At 35.0% G+C, this 14,185-nt stretch overlaps 1 protein-coding gene across 6 annotated transcripts; it reads right to left on the reverse strand.

Moving 5' to 3' along the window:
* Positions 1-578: 578 nt before the first annotated feature.
* LOC129313921 (serine/threonine-protein kinase CTR1-like) lies at positions 579-14,185 on the reverse strand. Of its 6 annotated transcripts, none has more exons than XM_054957328.1 (17): positions 13,973-14,185; positions 13,541-13,810; positions 12,483-12,784; positions 12,241-12,382; positions 11,749-11,852; positions 9,687-9,892; positions 8,670-8,738; positions 8,317-8,445; positions 8,151-8,191; positions 4,482-4,550; positions 4,303-4,403; positions 4,111-4,195; positions 3,911-4,009; positions 2,109-2,177; positions 1,882-2,013; positions 1,550-1,644; positions 579-955 (listed from the first exon to the last, which is right to left on the reverse strand). In XM_054957328.1, the coding sequence occupies exons 2-17, from the start codon at positions 13,745-13,747 to the stop codon at positions 880-882; spliced, it is 1,926 nt and encodes a 641-aa protein (XP_054813303.1). In that variant the 5' UTR covers positions 13,748-13,810; positions 13,973-14,185; the 3' UTR covers positions 579-879. The 6 variants fall into 6 exon arrangements, 5 of the variants coding, with proteins under 5 accessions (XP_054813303.1, XP_054813298.1, XP_054813294.1 ...); XM_054957323.1 differs by having other exon boundaries at positions 13,541-13,874; XM_054957319.1 differs by having other exon boundaries at positions 13,541-13,892.

The raw sequence follows: 14,185 nt of genomic DNA on the forward strand, positions 1-14,185 counted from the left end.
GCTAAATACTAACTGATTCGCAAATGATGACCAAGAGGCTCATTGGATATAATGTGATGGGCCTCAAAGACTTGTGAAATCATAAATATTGCTGTAACTTAGAAAAGTACTTGGGTTCGGTGCTTATCATAGTGAATACTGATAGACACCATGATGCTTATCAAATGAAAAATGAACCATGCAAATTCAATTTCGGCGTCTTAGATTTAAAATTTTCAATGAACAGGTTTTAAAAACTCATTTTTTGATAGGACGACAGTTAAAAAATTATTTTTATTTTAGATTATGCACAAATTAAAATTTTTTAAATTACTAAACATATGAAAATAAACCTTTATTAAATCAAGACAATCTAGTTTTAATTTGAATGGTTCAGGTTTGGTGCTCATCCACTTAGGTGATCAGCTTAAGGTACAAAGAGTTGCATGGTTCACAATATGGTTCATTCTTTCAACTCTTCCAATTCCATGGTTTATACGTAAACAAACAAGATAGCAACTGATTAGTTTGTCAAAACATTAGAGAGAGATGAATATGAACAAGAGAGCACCTGAGAAGAGAGATTGACTATGAGTGTGTAAAGCAGAAAAAGCCAATACCAATGTGTCAAAGAATTAAGTAGTTGGCTTACATTAAATATACATTGTCCTCAAATAATTTTGCTCTTGAAACTAAATGAGATTATTACACTGAACAAAACTGGCAATAAATAAAGATCCACTTTAATATACTCAGATTTAGACCCACCTGAATAACCAAGGTAAACAGGAGGCAGAAGCATATCAATATGACATAAACGATCCACACACAAATTTCTTTTGAAGTGACGTTCTACTTGAAACTTCTATATAAAATCTGACACTATCTGCATGAACTTGTTCACTCTTGAGCATCGGCAATCATTTGCTGCAGACAGTTCATAATATAGGAGAAAGAGCAGCGGCTCGAGGGTTCACTACAACATAACCAGATTGTAATCAGAATGGCAAAGGAGGTAGAGATGAAGAAGTCAATTAAATATGGAATTACAAAAAAGGAAAAAAGGCAAAATTCTTAGGCACACCAGTCTCTAAATGATTAGATAAACCAATAATCACGCCAGTCAAGCCGGTCAATTTCAATGAGATTCACTATTTTGACATACTTTCATGTTTCTTCCCATTATTTACTCAATCTATCTACCGTCTTTTGAAATTAAATCACTCCCTCCAATCTTATTTATAAAACAAAGAGAATTATCATTTATTTATTTATTTATTTTTTGGGCTCTATTAAGTCATGTCATCAATTTTTTATCACAAATTTTTCTTTTCATCCTAAGTTAAATGTTGGTGAGAGAAAATATATTATTAATATATATATATTTAATAAGGACAAAGATGATGACTTATTAAATTTTTAAACAGAGTTAATGAGTTTTGATGTTTTGCTTAATTTTGGTAAAACATGTTGAAAGTGACTTATAAATAAGAAAAGAGAGAGTATTCCTCAAAAGATCTTTTTACAAACAATACAAGAATCTGTCGCCCCAATTTTTTATTCCACTTACATAGACCAGCAGAGTTGAATCAAGGCAGCCACTTTGGGGTCCACATAGCTCGGAATCTCTAGTCTTTTGCCCATGAAACCCACAGCTGCAACAACCTACAGTAACGGAATACTGCTTCTCAAGAGAATAGCAAGCCAAACAAGTGCATTTCGAAACTACAATATTTTGTCAAAACTTTTTGAAGAAAATGAGACCAAGTCTTATTTACATGCATATATAGATAGAAGAACAGCAAAGCAACCACCATGTTCATAAATAGGATACTTTATTTTCTTCTGTCCATAGCATTTACAGCTTAGCTACATTCTAAAGTTCAATGACAAGAGAACAACCTGAGATGGATTTAAATTTCTCCAAGGTTGTTGTAGGGTCACTAGCTCCCACAGGATTACACCAAAGCTGAATATGTCACATTTTTCATTTGACGGTTCACCACGAATGACTTCTGGTGCCATCCACTCAGGCTGTTCATATTCATAACAGGGCCGTATTTAGATTGTGATATGGCCAAATGAGTACTTAAATAATAAAATGTCCAAAAGAATGAAATAGAACTTACCGTCCCTGCGGCCGTTTTAGATGAAAGAAATGTGTTTGCCTTCGTACGTGAGAGACCAAAATCACATACCTAATACATAATGTTAAAACAAATTGTTGCCAATATTCCCACTATAATATTTTTTTAACCATAAATTTAACACAAAGAAATGATAAAGCTAAAAACATTTGTCAATCATAATGGTATTGAAGGAAGGCAAGAGTTACAAGAATGGGTACGGTAGACCAAACAGTTTAAAATACTGGCATGCCTCTTAAAATATGAACTATGACTACAAGACTACTCATTTTGAGGGCTCGTTCCGAGACATCTATGCATTATATATAAGATTTCTAATAAGCCACACTATTCATAAGTTATAAAACATTATAGTTTATTTTTCAAACACTGAAACACATGGGACCTCCTTAATATATACAAGGAAAACAAGGGACAAAGTATCTCCATCTAGGCATCCTATATGACAATCTAGGGATTGTTAACATTTGGTAACGACAATGTTAGCAAATGGTGAATTGATTAGCAGTCAGTGACCCTTTCGGCCTTCAATATCATAGTAATGGATCCATCTTTGAATTTTAGAATGAATCCTTACAGGTGGAATGAGAACAGAGAGAGTAGAACAGGGTGAAGTCTACACTGTTTCCCCATCCTATCCCCTTAGAAGTGTGTCATTTGCACCCTCAAATGACTTTAACAAAACAATGTCCTTAAAGAACCTGGCTTTAACAACTTTCTCAACTCACATTTATTCTGGTGCAGGCATTGAATGGATATTTTATGGGAATAAGATCCTCCAGGGAAGTCTTCTTCCATAAAAGTTTGATAAACCAAATTTTCAAAATGATGTCAAAAATGAGATAATTCATATTTTTGTCATGCGATACCCACCCACCCACAAAGAATGCCATGGATGGAAGATACCTGTCCATAAAAAGTTTCAAGAAGACAACCATCCAAATATACTGGTCAATAGATGGACAAATACTTATTGTGGAATATGTGTGAATTTGAATTATCTTATAGGTTTCTTACTAGATTCTATGAAGGTCAATGGGACAAGTCTGACCTGCCCATTACAATTCGGTGCCCCATCCACCCATTTGCCACCCCTAATCACAAGCCTTCCAATGCCTTAGAGCTAAAATACCCTCGTCCCCATATTCATATTTCAATATTTTCTCAAACGACTGACCAAAAAGGTTTCAAAGTGTTAAAAGTAAGCTTTAAGGATTTTCTCAAATGCCCAAAAATCCAAACTGAAGAAAAGTGTGGAGTTACATCAAATGTTCCCATTGACGGTATTTGTACAAGGTCTTGTTCTTTCAATCCAAAATTTACAAAAAGCCTGAAGATCTTTTAGATTCTTCATTCTTGTTCAGTGACCAACCATCCATACAACTCTAAAATGAACGTCCGTGACATGACTTAGAGCAGGCTCTTTTAAAAATGAGGGGGAAACACCACAAAACAATATCAAATAAACGTTCTTAGTTTAGTTTGGCCAAAAAGAATGTTCTTAGTTTAGTTTCAAAGCACTTGAGTGTTAAATAAAATAATTCAGCAAGCTCCAATAGGGTATAGATTCCTAACACTGAAGTCATCTCCATCTCTGTAGGATCTGAGTTTGAATCCAAGTGGAAGGCAAAAAAGGCTATGCATGAGGCACCATTTAGCTTTAGATCAGTGGTATAGGAGTCATCCCTAAGCCCAAAGGATCTGAGTTTGAATCCAAGTCAAAGCCAAAACTAACCAAGAGAAAAGGCAATGTAGCAGGCAAAGCAAAGGTTGTCTGAAGTTACCTTAACTGTATAGGTATCGTCCACCAAAAGATTTGGAGACTTAAGATCTCTATGAACAATGGGAGGTCTCATTTGATGAAGATAATTCATTCCACTTGCCTAGGCAACATAGACAACAGCTCAAGTATTATTCTGCGTTTGATTGGAAGAAAAAGTATGGTAACAGCAAGACTAGCAGCTTTTTCCCAATGAATGTATACCACATCATAAGCCATACTTAACCGACGCTTCCAACTAAGAACTAATCTAGCATCTGGCTTGCGCAGAAGTTCAAATAAGCTTCCTCTGCAATTCAAAACAGACTGTTTACTTGGTGACACTCTAGTTTTAATTTCAAGTAAGCACAGAAGTGAGGACACTTCAAAGATGATCATTCCAGAAAATCATTGCACCTTGATAAATATTCTGTCACTATTGAGAAGTTTGGTTGTTCAAAAACTGCACCCATGAAGAGAACTATGTTTGGATGCCGCAGACGTTTCATGAGTGAGACCTAAGAAACAAACTGAGATACTGAAGGGAAATCAAGTTGAAACACATACATATATACAAAATCTACAACAAAGCATACCTCCTTTCTAAATTCTTCATATCGTTCAGCATCAAAACCTTGAACCTTGAGAATTTTCACAGCAACATCCTAAAAATTACATGTTCTGGATTAAGTAACAAGATTAGATACCATCATCCCTTCCAAAAATAGAAAGAATGGAGAATGAAATAAAATGGAAAAGCACGGCAACACAACCAACACATAGATAATGACAACCTTGGAAAAAAAAATAATTATATCGGTGAGTAGTTCTACTTTTGGACTACTTTAGTCAATGGTTTTTTTTTTTTTAAACAAAACTTTCTCTGTATAGTTTCCTACTTGAAAAAAGTCTTGTCATAGACTACTTAATTGATAAGCTCAAACCACAAAGCAAGATCCCAGCTACATAAATGTATGACTTTAACTCTCTATCAGTAGACATAAAATTTTAAGCTGTTGATCATAGGCCCAAATCAGTTTGTGTTACTTAAAAATAACAATATGAGAAGAAAACCCAATCATGAAACTGGTGTAATATGGGATAAAATATAATTAAGTTTAATTTAGAATATTAGGGTTATCCAATTGGGATATTTAAATAAGGATATCGATCCATTAGATTAGATTTAATTATTTATTTTATTATTATCTTAGATACCAATATCTTTAAGGTTATATTTAGATTTAGGATCTGGGATTGGAATTTAAATTATTATTATTTTATTATTTTTAGACCTCTATAAATAGAGCTAGGTTTTTCATTTGTATGCAGCTTTTGAGTATTATTGAATAAAAGTTTCCGAGAGTTTCAGCCTTCCCTTCTTCTTTCTCCTTCCCTCCTCCTTTTCTCTCTGTTCCCCCTCTCCTCTTTTTTGTTTTACATCAATTTGGTATCAACATCACACTTTTGTTACCAATTTCACTTAGAAAGTACAACTTTTTCATTAAAATTCGAAGGTCCAAACAAGGTATAACAAACTCACTAGTCAATGCTACTGATTTGAGTGCCTTCATCACCTACCACAAGTTTACTCACCATTGGATCTTGGAGGTTTGCAATTTCTTCATACGTTTGCAACATTTTGAGTAATTTTTTATTTTTAATCAATTTGAGTTTTTGTATTCCATAGAAAGAAGAGAAAAAGGAGAGAAAAGGAAAAAAATTTGTTATGATGCTTAGTTACCAATATGAGCTACAACATATACACACATTTATATTATTGGTATGAGTATGCCGATCTACCACAATATGCTCAACAGCAAAAGGATTATGCTCAATGGTACACATGTAATGAATACCAACAACAGTATGTCTATCTGTCGCAAGAAACTTATTTGCAAGAGAGCCATTGGTATGGTTATGAAGAGCAACAATATGAGTACACAAGCCGTCAACAATATGAGCATACTTATTGTAACAATTATGAGCATCACTATCTCTAGTCAAAGTATGCTAATCATAAGCTATATGAGTATGAAGACCAATACTGGCATGAGTACATTGAGCAACGATAATATGAGCATCTTAATAGCCATCAACATGATTATGTTTATCAATACCAGGATGGTACCCGTTGCCATTATAAATGTATTGACTTTCAGGAGGACATAGACCAAATTATAGTTCAACTAGATCGCTTTCAGCAAAAATAGAATTGTTATTTTGACAAACTTAGGAGGGATTGTGATGAAGTTAAGAAGGCAATATATGAGATTAACAGGATGATCAATCAATTGACAAAACAAATGGAAGAACAAGCATCAAGTGAACCAACAATGCCAATAAAAAATTCTCTAAACAATGATCAAGTTGTCCATTATACACCAATACAAGTGGCTCCTTCTCAAATTGCTTCTAACAAGGATCAATCTCATCAGACTATAACTATTTCTTGTTTGCAAGCTGCATCTCCTAAGGTCACTCCATTGCTTAATGGTCAAATCCAACAATACCTTGTTTGTTGGAAAGGTTTTTCAAAGATTTCGTATGGTCAAACTACTCACTCTTGCTAGAGTTTGTTCTTTTGCTGCCTAACTTGTTGGAAGGGATTTCCAGAGATACTCGCCTATATCAAGTTGCTTGCTCTTGTTAGAGCTTTGCTTTTTCAATATCTCACTTGTTGGAAAGGATTTACAAATTCGAACACTCTACTAAAATTTATCCCACCCTTCCTTTCCCTGATTTGTGCCTTAATTTTAACTCATCAAGAGCCGAGTTTTTCAAGCGGGGGAGAAGTGGTATAATATGGAATAAAATATAATTATGTATAATTTAGGATATTAAAGTTATTTAATAGGGATATTTAAATAAGGATATTGATCCATTAGATTAGCTTTGATTATTTATTTTATCGTTATCTTAAATATCAATATTTTTAAGATTATATTTAGATTTAAGATTTGGGATTTGAATTTAAATTATTATTATTTTATTATTTTTAGAACTCTATAAATAGAGCTAGATTTTTCATTTGTATTCAACTTTTGAGTATTATTGAATAAGAGTTTTCAAGAGTTTTGGCCTTTCCTCCTTCTTTCTCCTTCCCTCCTTCTTTTCTCTCTATTCCCCCTCTCTTTCCTATTTTACATCAGAAACCTTCGTCAAAATATCTCTTCAATTATGGTGCTGTAATTCCACGTCAACTTAACAGGGTTGCAATTCAGCAACGATCAGTCAATCGGACCAATATGCTCCACGTCACCACTGACCAGCAGAGCAGGTTTGCACAAGGAGAATCCCCCTACCTTCATTGCTTGCCCATCCAGAAGCCAAAATGGGGGAGGAAGGGAATTTGGATTCATGATTTGCTATTATTTGTTGGCTAATCTAGTGAAGAAGAAATGACGGAATGTTTTAGGAGGAGTGCAGAATGATATTGTTCTTGCACAAGTGAGAAGTATTCTTAGCAGCAACCATGATGGAAATCATTCTCTTTGCTAGGTGGTTTTGCTGGCTTGGATAGAACCCCCAACAGCTGGAGGTTGCCTGAACAGAGATGGTTCAAAGTTCACGTTGACGGTGCCATTTCTGAGCTGAATGATCAAGCCAGATGTGGAGGTATCTCTGGATATGGAAGTTGTTTTTGTATAACTTGCGGTGGAGGAAACACCCTATTTTGGCTGAATTATAAGGTTGTATGCTTGGCTGAAATTGGAATGGGATCACAGTTTTTGAAGGGTTCTCTTAGAAACGGACTCAGCTGATGCAGTGGAACTTCTGAATCGCAAGATGTCATTATGCATTCAGATAGGGAAGTTCTGCAGCAAATGGAGGATGTTATGCCTAGGAAGTGGGAAGTTATAGTTAAATCAATTCTTCACAGGGCCGGGGAAGCTGCTAATTGCTGACAAAGAACTCTCTCACCGTGGTTCCTGAGTACCAAGCTATCCATGATCCTTCTTTAGAGTTGTCTTGTGTTATAGACTTTGATACTTGCAGTAATAAGAAGCTTGATTCTGATTTAGGCTAAAACTGCTGTAATATTTTTCATGGTTGTTATTTAAAAGAAAAAATCCAGGGCAATTGCTTGGTTCTCTAGCACAAGAGCACATCATCATCAGGAACCATCATTTATGGTCCACCTCAAACCACGATGAAAATATGGACATGCTTATGATGCGAAAGGATGCTTCTTAACTTTTAACAAGAAGTTTAGGAAAATTTGACCCCAAAAAAAAAAGTAGTTTAGGAAAATAAATCCTTACAGAACCACGCCAATCTGCACGAAGGACAGTTCCAAATGACCCTGAAATGCAGTTGCCATTCAAACTTATTTCCATTCTTTCATGATACATTTCAGAGATACATCAAAGTGTGTGGAGCATCTGGAATATTTTCGGTATGAAAATCATGAGCTGTCAAATAATATACCTGTTCCAATTTTCTCTTTCAAAATAAGTTCGCTCCATAAAATTTCCAGATCATCGTCATCAAGGTCAATCCTGTGACTTGGACTATCCAATACTGACTGGTTTGCATTTTTGAGTAACGCATACTCTTCTGTAAAAAGATATTAGCAAAAAGGCATATCAAATGGATGCTATTCAATACCAACGGAGTATGACAGCAATAGAGCCTCCAGGCAGAGTATATTGATTATTGAGTTTATTAATTATGACATGATTTCCTCCATTAATCATTAATAATTTGTAATGACTGGGCGATCTTCTCTTTAACATAGAGGTGATTCATTCTTATCAAATCAGTCAGATGAATTTTCCCACCTGCATAATTTGCATTAAAAGCTTCAGTAGGCTTTTGACCAATTCCATCGTTATGATCAATTGCACCACCTGTCATGGTGGAAATCAGTACTTGCAGTATTATTTCACCATCCACCATTAACAATATATAATAAATGCTAAGATTTCTTAGGTGACAGTATTATAGGAGACAAACCACACTAGTCAATAGATATATCACTTAATAACAGTTTTTTTTTAATAAAAAAAAAACCGGAAATCATTTCATTATTGTCTTTATTGCCACGAGAAAATAAAACAAATTTACAACCATATAGCAAATTAAAATAAGAACACTACATGAATATTCCACTGCAAATGTTAATACTGTGAAGCTGCAGAAGAAGTTAAGACAGAAAAGCCATCGCATTCAAGCAAATGCTATACCACATATTAACAAGCATGAATCTTAATGCACCGCCCAGTTGAAATATTCTATAACGTCTCAAATCTGACCAGGGAATCCAAGCCTAATTCCAGTCCCTATTTTTATGACAAGAACCCATTCTTTTCTCGATGAGCTGTTGGGTGATCAGCATTGATACCCGATGGCTAATTCCCCTTTTGGAACATCAACCCTCCTCAATTCATCTCTTCCCTATGATTTTGGTTGATACCATTTGTTGTATTAATGTTTTTTTTTTTAATTTCCTAGGCTTTCTATGAGCCCTGCATATAAGACTCTCAACCAAGACACTAAAAAGCAAGCTTATTTTGAAAGAAATACAGCATGTTAATCAGAACTATTTACCCAAGCCACAAGGTCCACATAACTGAACAAACTAGGATGTCCTAATAATTTATCTAAAGCCATCAAATTTATAAACTTCCCTCAAACCTCCTCCACATTTCTACCCAGATCAGAAAGTCTAAATAGAAGACAAGCTGGAATGGCCTTCCGTGTAGTTACCTAGTTCCAACATGCCACTTCATCCGCCCCCCTAATATAAGACATATGAATAGTATTCGTACAGAGAAGAGAGAATCAAAGAAAATGACCTGACTTGGAGTCAAATACAAGTTGCAGGCCTTGACAGTCCAAGAAATACAATTGGGCTAATGTCTTCGAATATTCAGCAGTTTCAACTTGCTTGAACTTTGGATGACATAGTGGAGAAGCAATTAATAATGAAGATGCAGAATTCAGTGTAGAATCAGGCTGGCTCATAGCCCCTGGCCTTCCAACCAAATCAATCAAATACTCCCTGCAAAAGTGTATACATTATTGTTTTCTTCTGATTTCTTAAGAAAAACAGCATTTATATAACCGAAGTGAATCCAAATAGGGGGAAGGCATGTATATTTGTGAGTGTATTATATTCAAATTTACAAATGAAATTACTCATACAGAGCTTTTAATATATGCTTATAGATAACGGAAAGTTTATTTCTTTAAAAGTGAGCCACATCGAGTTATATGAATATTAGGTCACACAAGTTAGTAATATTTCAGCGCCAATATGCAGTTAGTTTGTTTAAGTTTTACCAAACAAGAAATTAAAAATTAAAAATACTTTTACATGATTAACGTATAGCCATCTTATAAGAGTCCAGGTTGCCTAAATTATAACTACACAAGATACGCAAGAGGGGGCAATACCTAGTATAAGAACGTCTGACAGTTAAACAAAGGACTTCCTTATAGGGATTGAAATACATCAAGAATTATCTTTGAATCTTTATTTGTTTGACCTGGTCCAAGATGTTTTGATCGAGCATATTCAAGAGAAAATTCTCAAATACATACTTTTAGTAGATAATATGACTCTTATTGCAAAGACAAGAGAAGATATTAACAGAAACTTGAGTTACGAAGAAAGACATTGAAGTGAAAAGGTTTCCGCTTAAGTAGGAATAAGACAGAATATTTGCAACGTAATCTTGATAAGAGGTCAGTCAATAATAATTTGGAAGTGAAATTAGGAGATCACATTATACATCAAGTGGGAAAAGTTTAGATATTTGGGAGCTATTATTCAACATGATGAGAATATTGCACATAGGATACAGACTGATTGGTTTAATTAGAGAAAGGCTAAAAGAGTTATTTGTGATTGAAAGGTATTTAATAAACTTAAAGGGAAGTTATATCAAACTGCGATAAGACCAACCATATTATATAATAGTGAATGTTGGGCTTTAACGGGATAGCAAGAGGATAAAGTTGGAGTAGCAAAAATGAAAATGTTGAGATGGATTTACAGGCATATACGTAAAAATAAAATCCGAAATGAGCATATACAAGAAAAATTAGGCGTAGCATTTATTGGGGGAAAACTAATAGAAAATTGTTTAAGATTGTGGGGACATGTACAAAGAAGACTGTGGAAGGCACCGGTGAAGGGAGTGAAATGAATAATTTTGAGCCCTGTCAAGAGAGGTAGATAAATGCCAAAAAAACCACTTATGGAAGTTTCAAAATTGTTAACTGAGACCTCTCAGTTATCAACATTCCTAAAAGTTTGATAAATGATAGAACACAATTGCATCATACAATCTATGTAGTCAACCACACTTAATGGAATAAGGCTTGTCGTCGTCGTCGTCGTTGTTGTTAACCACACTTAATGGAATAAGGCTTGTCGTCGTTGTCGTTGTCGTTGTCGTCGTCGTCGTTGTTTATTACAATGTAAATTTAATAACCTCTATGTACACTATCATTTTCATACTATTGTTTTGCCTGAATTTTCATAGTTATAAAACTACAATTTTCTTATGCTTAATAATTGTATTTATATAATTGTTCCAAAATTACAAGAGATGCATATAATAGTCAAATTTTGACACCTTATATACCACATGCGTGCATGTTAAAACCACGAGGGAATTTTTTGTATCATTTGAAAGACCTTAGCTACTTGTCACTTTATTCCAAAGTTTACGATTTTTTTTTTAATCTATTTATCTAGTCATTTGTTCCACATTTTAATAGACAGATTCTAATCTATACAACAATTTTTACCCATTTCAATTACTCCTTACTCCAAATAGCATTGCATTTAGTTCAAAATAATCATTTGAAGTTTACCATTAATTTAATTAATTAATCAGTGCAACACACCTGTCAGAGCCAATTTGCACTAAACATGAAGCACCTACATCCTTTTTACAATACTTGCAGCCCTTGACAATTCGGCATCGGAGGTTCACTGAGTCAGCTAATGCCTGCAATGTCAAACGTTAATAGCAGGCACTGAGACACCAAATTATAAGGGAAACATGATACACAAAATAGAAGATATATTTTTGGTTAGGAAACTGATGAATATTCCATTAATAATGACACTGTACAAAAATCTAACTAATCAGAATAATTTTCTTATTTTCAGTGTAAATAAAATATAAGCACATGAAAACTTATACTGAAACTTAATCTTAATTGAAGGAATGGTGGCAAGGATTGAACTTATGACCCTTGGACATAGAGGCTATGAAAGCATGTCAAAAATATTTCAACTCAAGCATTATGTTGAGTTAATGTTCATTGAATGGTTTCATTGTAATTTATAAAAATATAATGTGCTAAATTATATAGATAGAGCAAAAAGAATACTTTAAAGAGCAATGCTCGGTGGACACATAAGCCAACAGTTAAGCTTCCAATTGGAAGAATGACAGAATGAAGGATGTCTTTTAGAATTTGAGTGCACTCCTTCCAGCGTGAAGCTAAGGTTTCTTCAGTCCAGGTTTCACCCCTTTCAAAAACAAAAAAAGCTTGTTAAGAAGAGGTCAATAGAATAGTGACTTCTAAAACAATGGCTTTTACTGTTTCAATATTAAGGTGGGTGCACTCACCCCAACCTACTGCAAACAAGATTTGCAAGATGATCGATTTTATCCTTTGTAGTAATCCAGTTATTAGAAAGACTAACGATGCCATTTAGCAATTCTCTCAAACCAGGATCTCTTGATTTGTCAATTGCAACCACTACAACTGACAGATCATCACATGGTTCAACTGACATCAGTGATTCAAATGATGGAATCGGGCCAACATTCTGCAGATCAGCACTTATAGTCCATGCATATGCATCCATCCCATGGATAAGATAAAATCCATCTGGAATTTTGTCTGAGTATTGCAAACAACCATTGACCTGATCAATGCAAAAGGAAAAGGAATTTAAATCACATTTTTTAGAACAAGACTAGCCTCACATGTTTAGGTGTGTGCATGAGTAAATGTGTGCACCAGCAATTGTGTGTGTCATGTGCATGTGCAACATTTACCTGGTCTAGTAAAGGAAAAAGGCATTTAAATTTAAATTTTAAACAAACAGTTGAAAATTTACTTGGTGTTCAGTGTTCACAGCTAAGAGGTATATCATACTATTATGTTACTCAAGCGAACTTACTTGATTTGGTCCAAGTAATTAAAAAAATAAAAAAGACATTAAAGTTTAAGCAAACAGTTGAAAGTTTAATCGGTGTTATACTATGGACACGACATTATTCAAGCAAACTTACTGTAAAATGCTAAGCAAAATAGCAAATAGAAACCACATGATTGACACAAAAGCAAATCAAGATGACAATTTCCTTTGAAATCCAGAAAGAATTATGAGTTCATCGCCTTCTGTTACTTATTTTATCTCCACAACAGACCATTTATTTGAAATAACTAAGATTAGCTCGAAGCATTCGCAGATAATTATATAGCAACTCCCTTCCCTCCCCCATGTCCCAACATTGAACCTTTTAACCATGATTTTAAAAAACAAATAAAAAAAAAAGGAATACCCATGAGATTCTTCCATGATATCAGAAAGAAAACGAGAAGATACCCATCGAATTTCCAAATTTGAATTGTTTAGATAAGACACCCATTTTTTTTAGGGGAAAAAGTTGCATACCCAAAATCGATGAGATGCAGCCTCGGCCGAATTGAAGGAAGAGCTGGATTCCAAGTCCAGGAAATTGGGATCATCTGCAGAAGCAGCCAGCGATGAAAGACGAAGCGCCAGAGCCTGCTGCAACTGGTAGCTCTCCTCAGTTTGCTTGGCCCAGCTCTTGAAAGATGCCTGTCCCTTCCAGCGATCAAACTCGTCAGCCACATTCATGGGTCGCAAATTGCCACTAACTATGGCGGCCGAAGAAGATGATTCCCTCACCGGAGCAGTTCTCTGAAACCGATTATCAGAAAAAGTACCATTCATTTCCATTTCGCACTGACAGCGATTCAGGAATCTTGGGGGAAAAAAGCACCTATTAAGTAGCACTTCTTGAACAGATCACATAGTTGGGAATCCAAGCATTAAAGTGGTAGACAGGACAGCGCAAATTACCTTAACAAGAGCAGCAAGAGTTCATATTGCTAGTTGCGGTGTTGGCCATTATTGCTTAATTTTGGGGAGAGAACTGGGGATTTCGGAGAGAGATGACTCTTATTTGAGGGTGTGGGGCTCACTTGGATGCCCTGCAAATGGTGGGGTTCGTCCCGCGAGAGAAAGAAAGCGAACGCACAATCGATTGCTTTCCTCTTGCGTCCTTGATGCATG

This window comes from Prosopis cineraria, unplaced genomic scaffold (assembly GCF_029017545.1).
Source record: "Prosopis cineraria cultivar Desert tree isolate PC_DT_omini unplaced genomic scaffold, ASM2901754v1 PC1, whole genome shotgun sequence".
NCBI lineage: Eukaryota > Viridiplantae > Streptophyta > Magnoliopsida > Fabales > Fabaceae > Prosopis > Prosopis cineraria.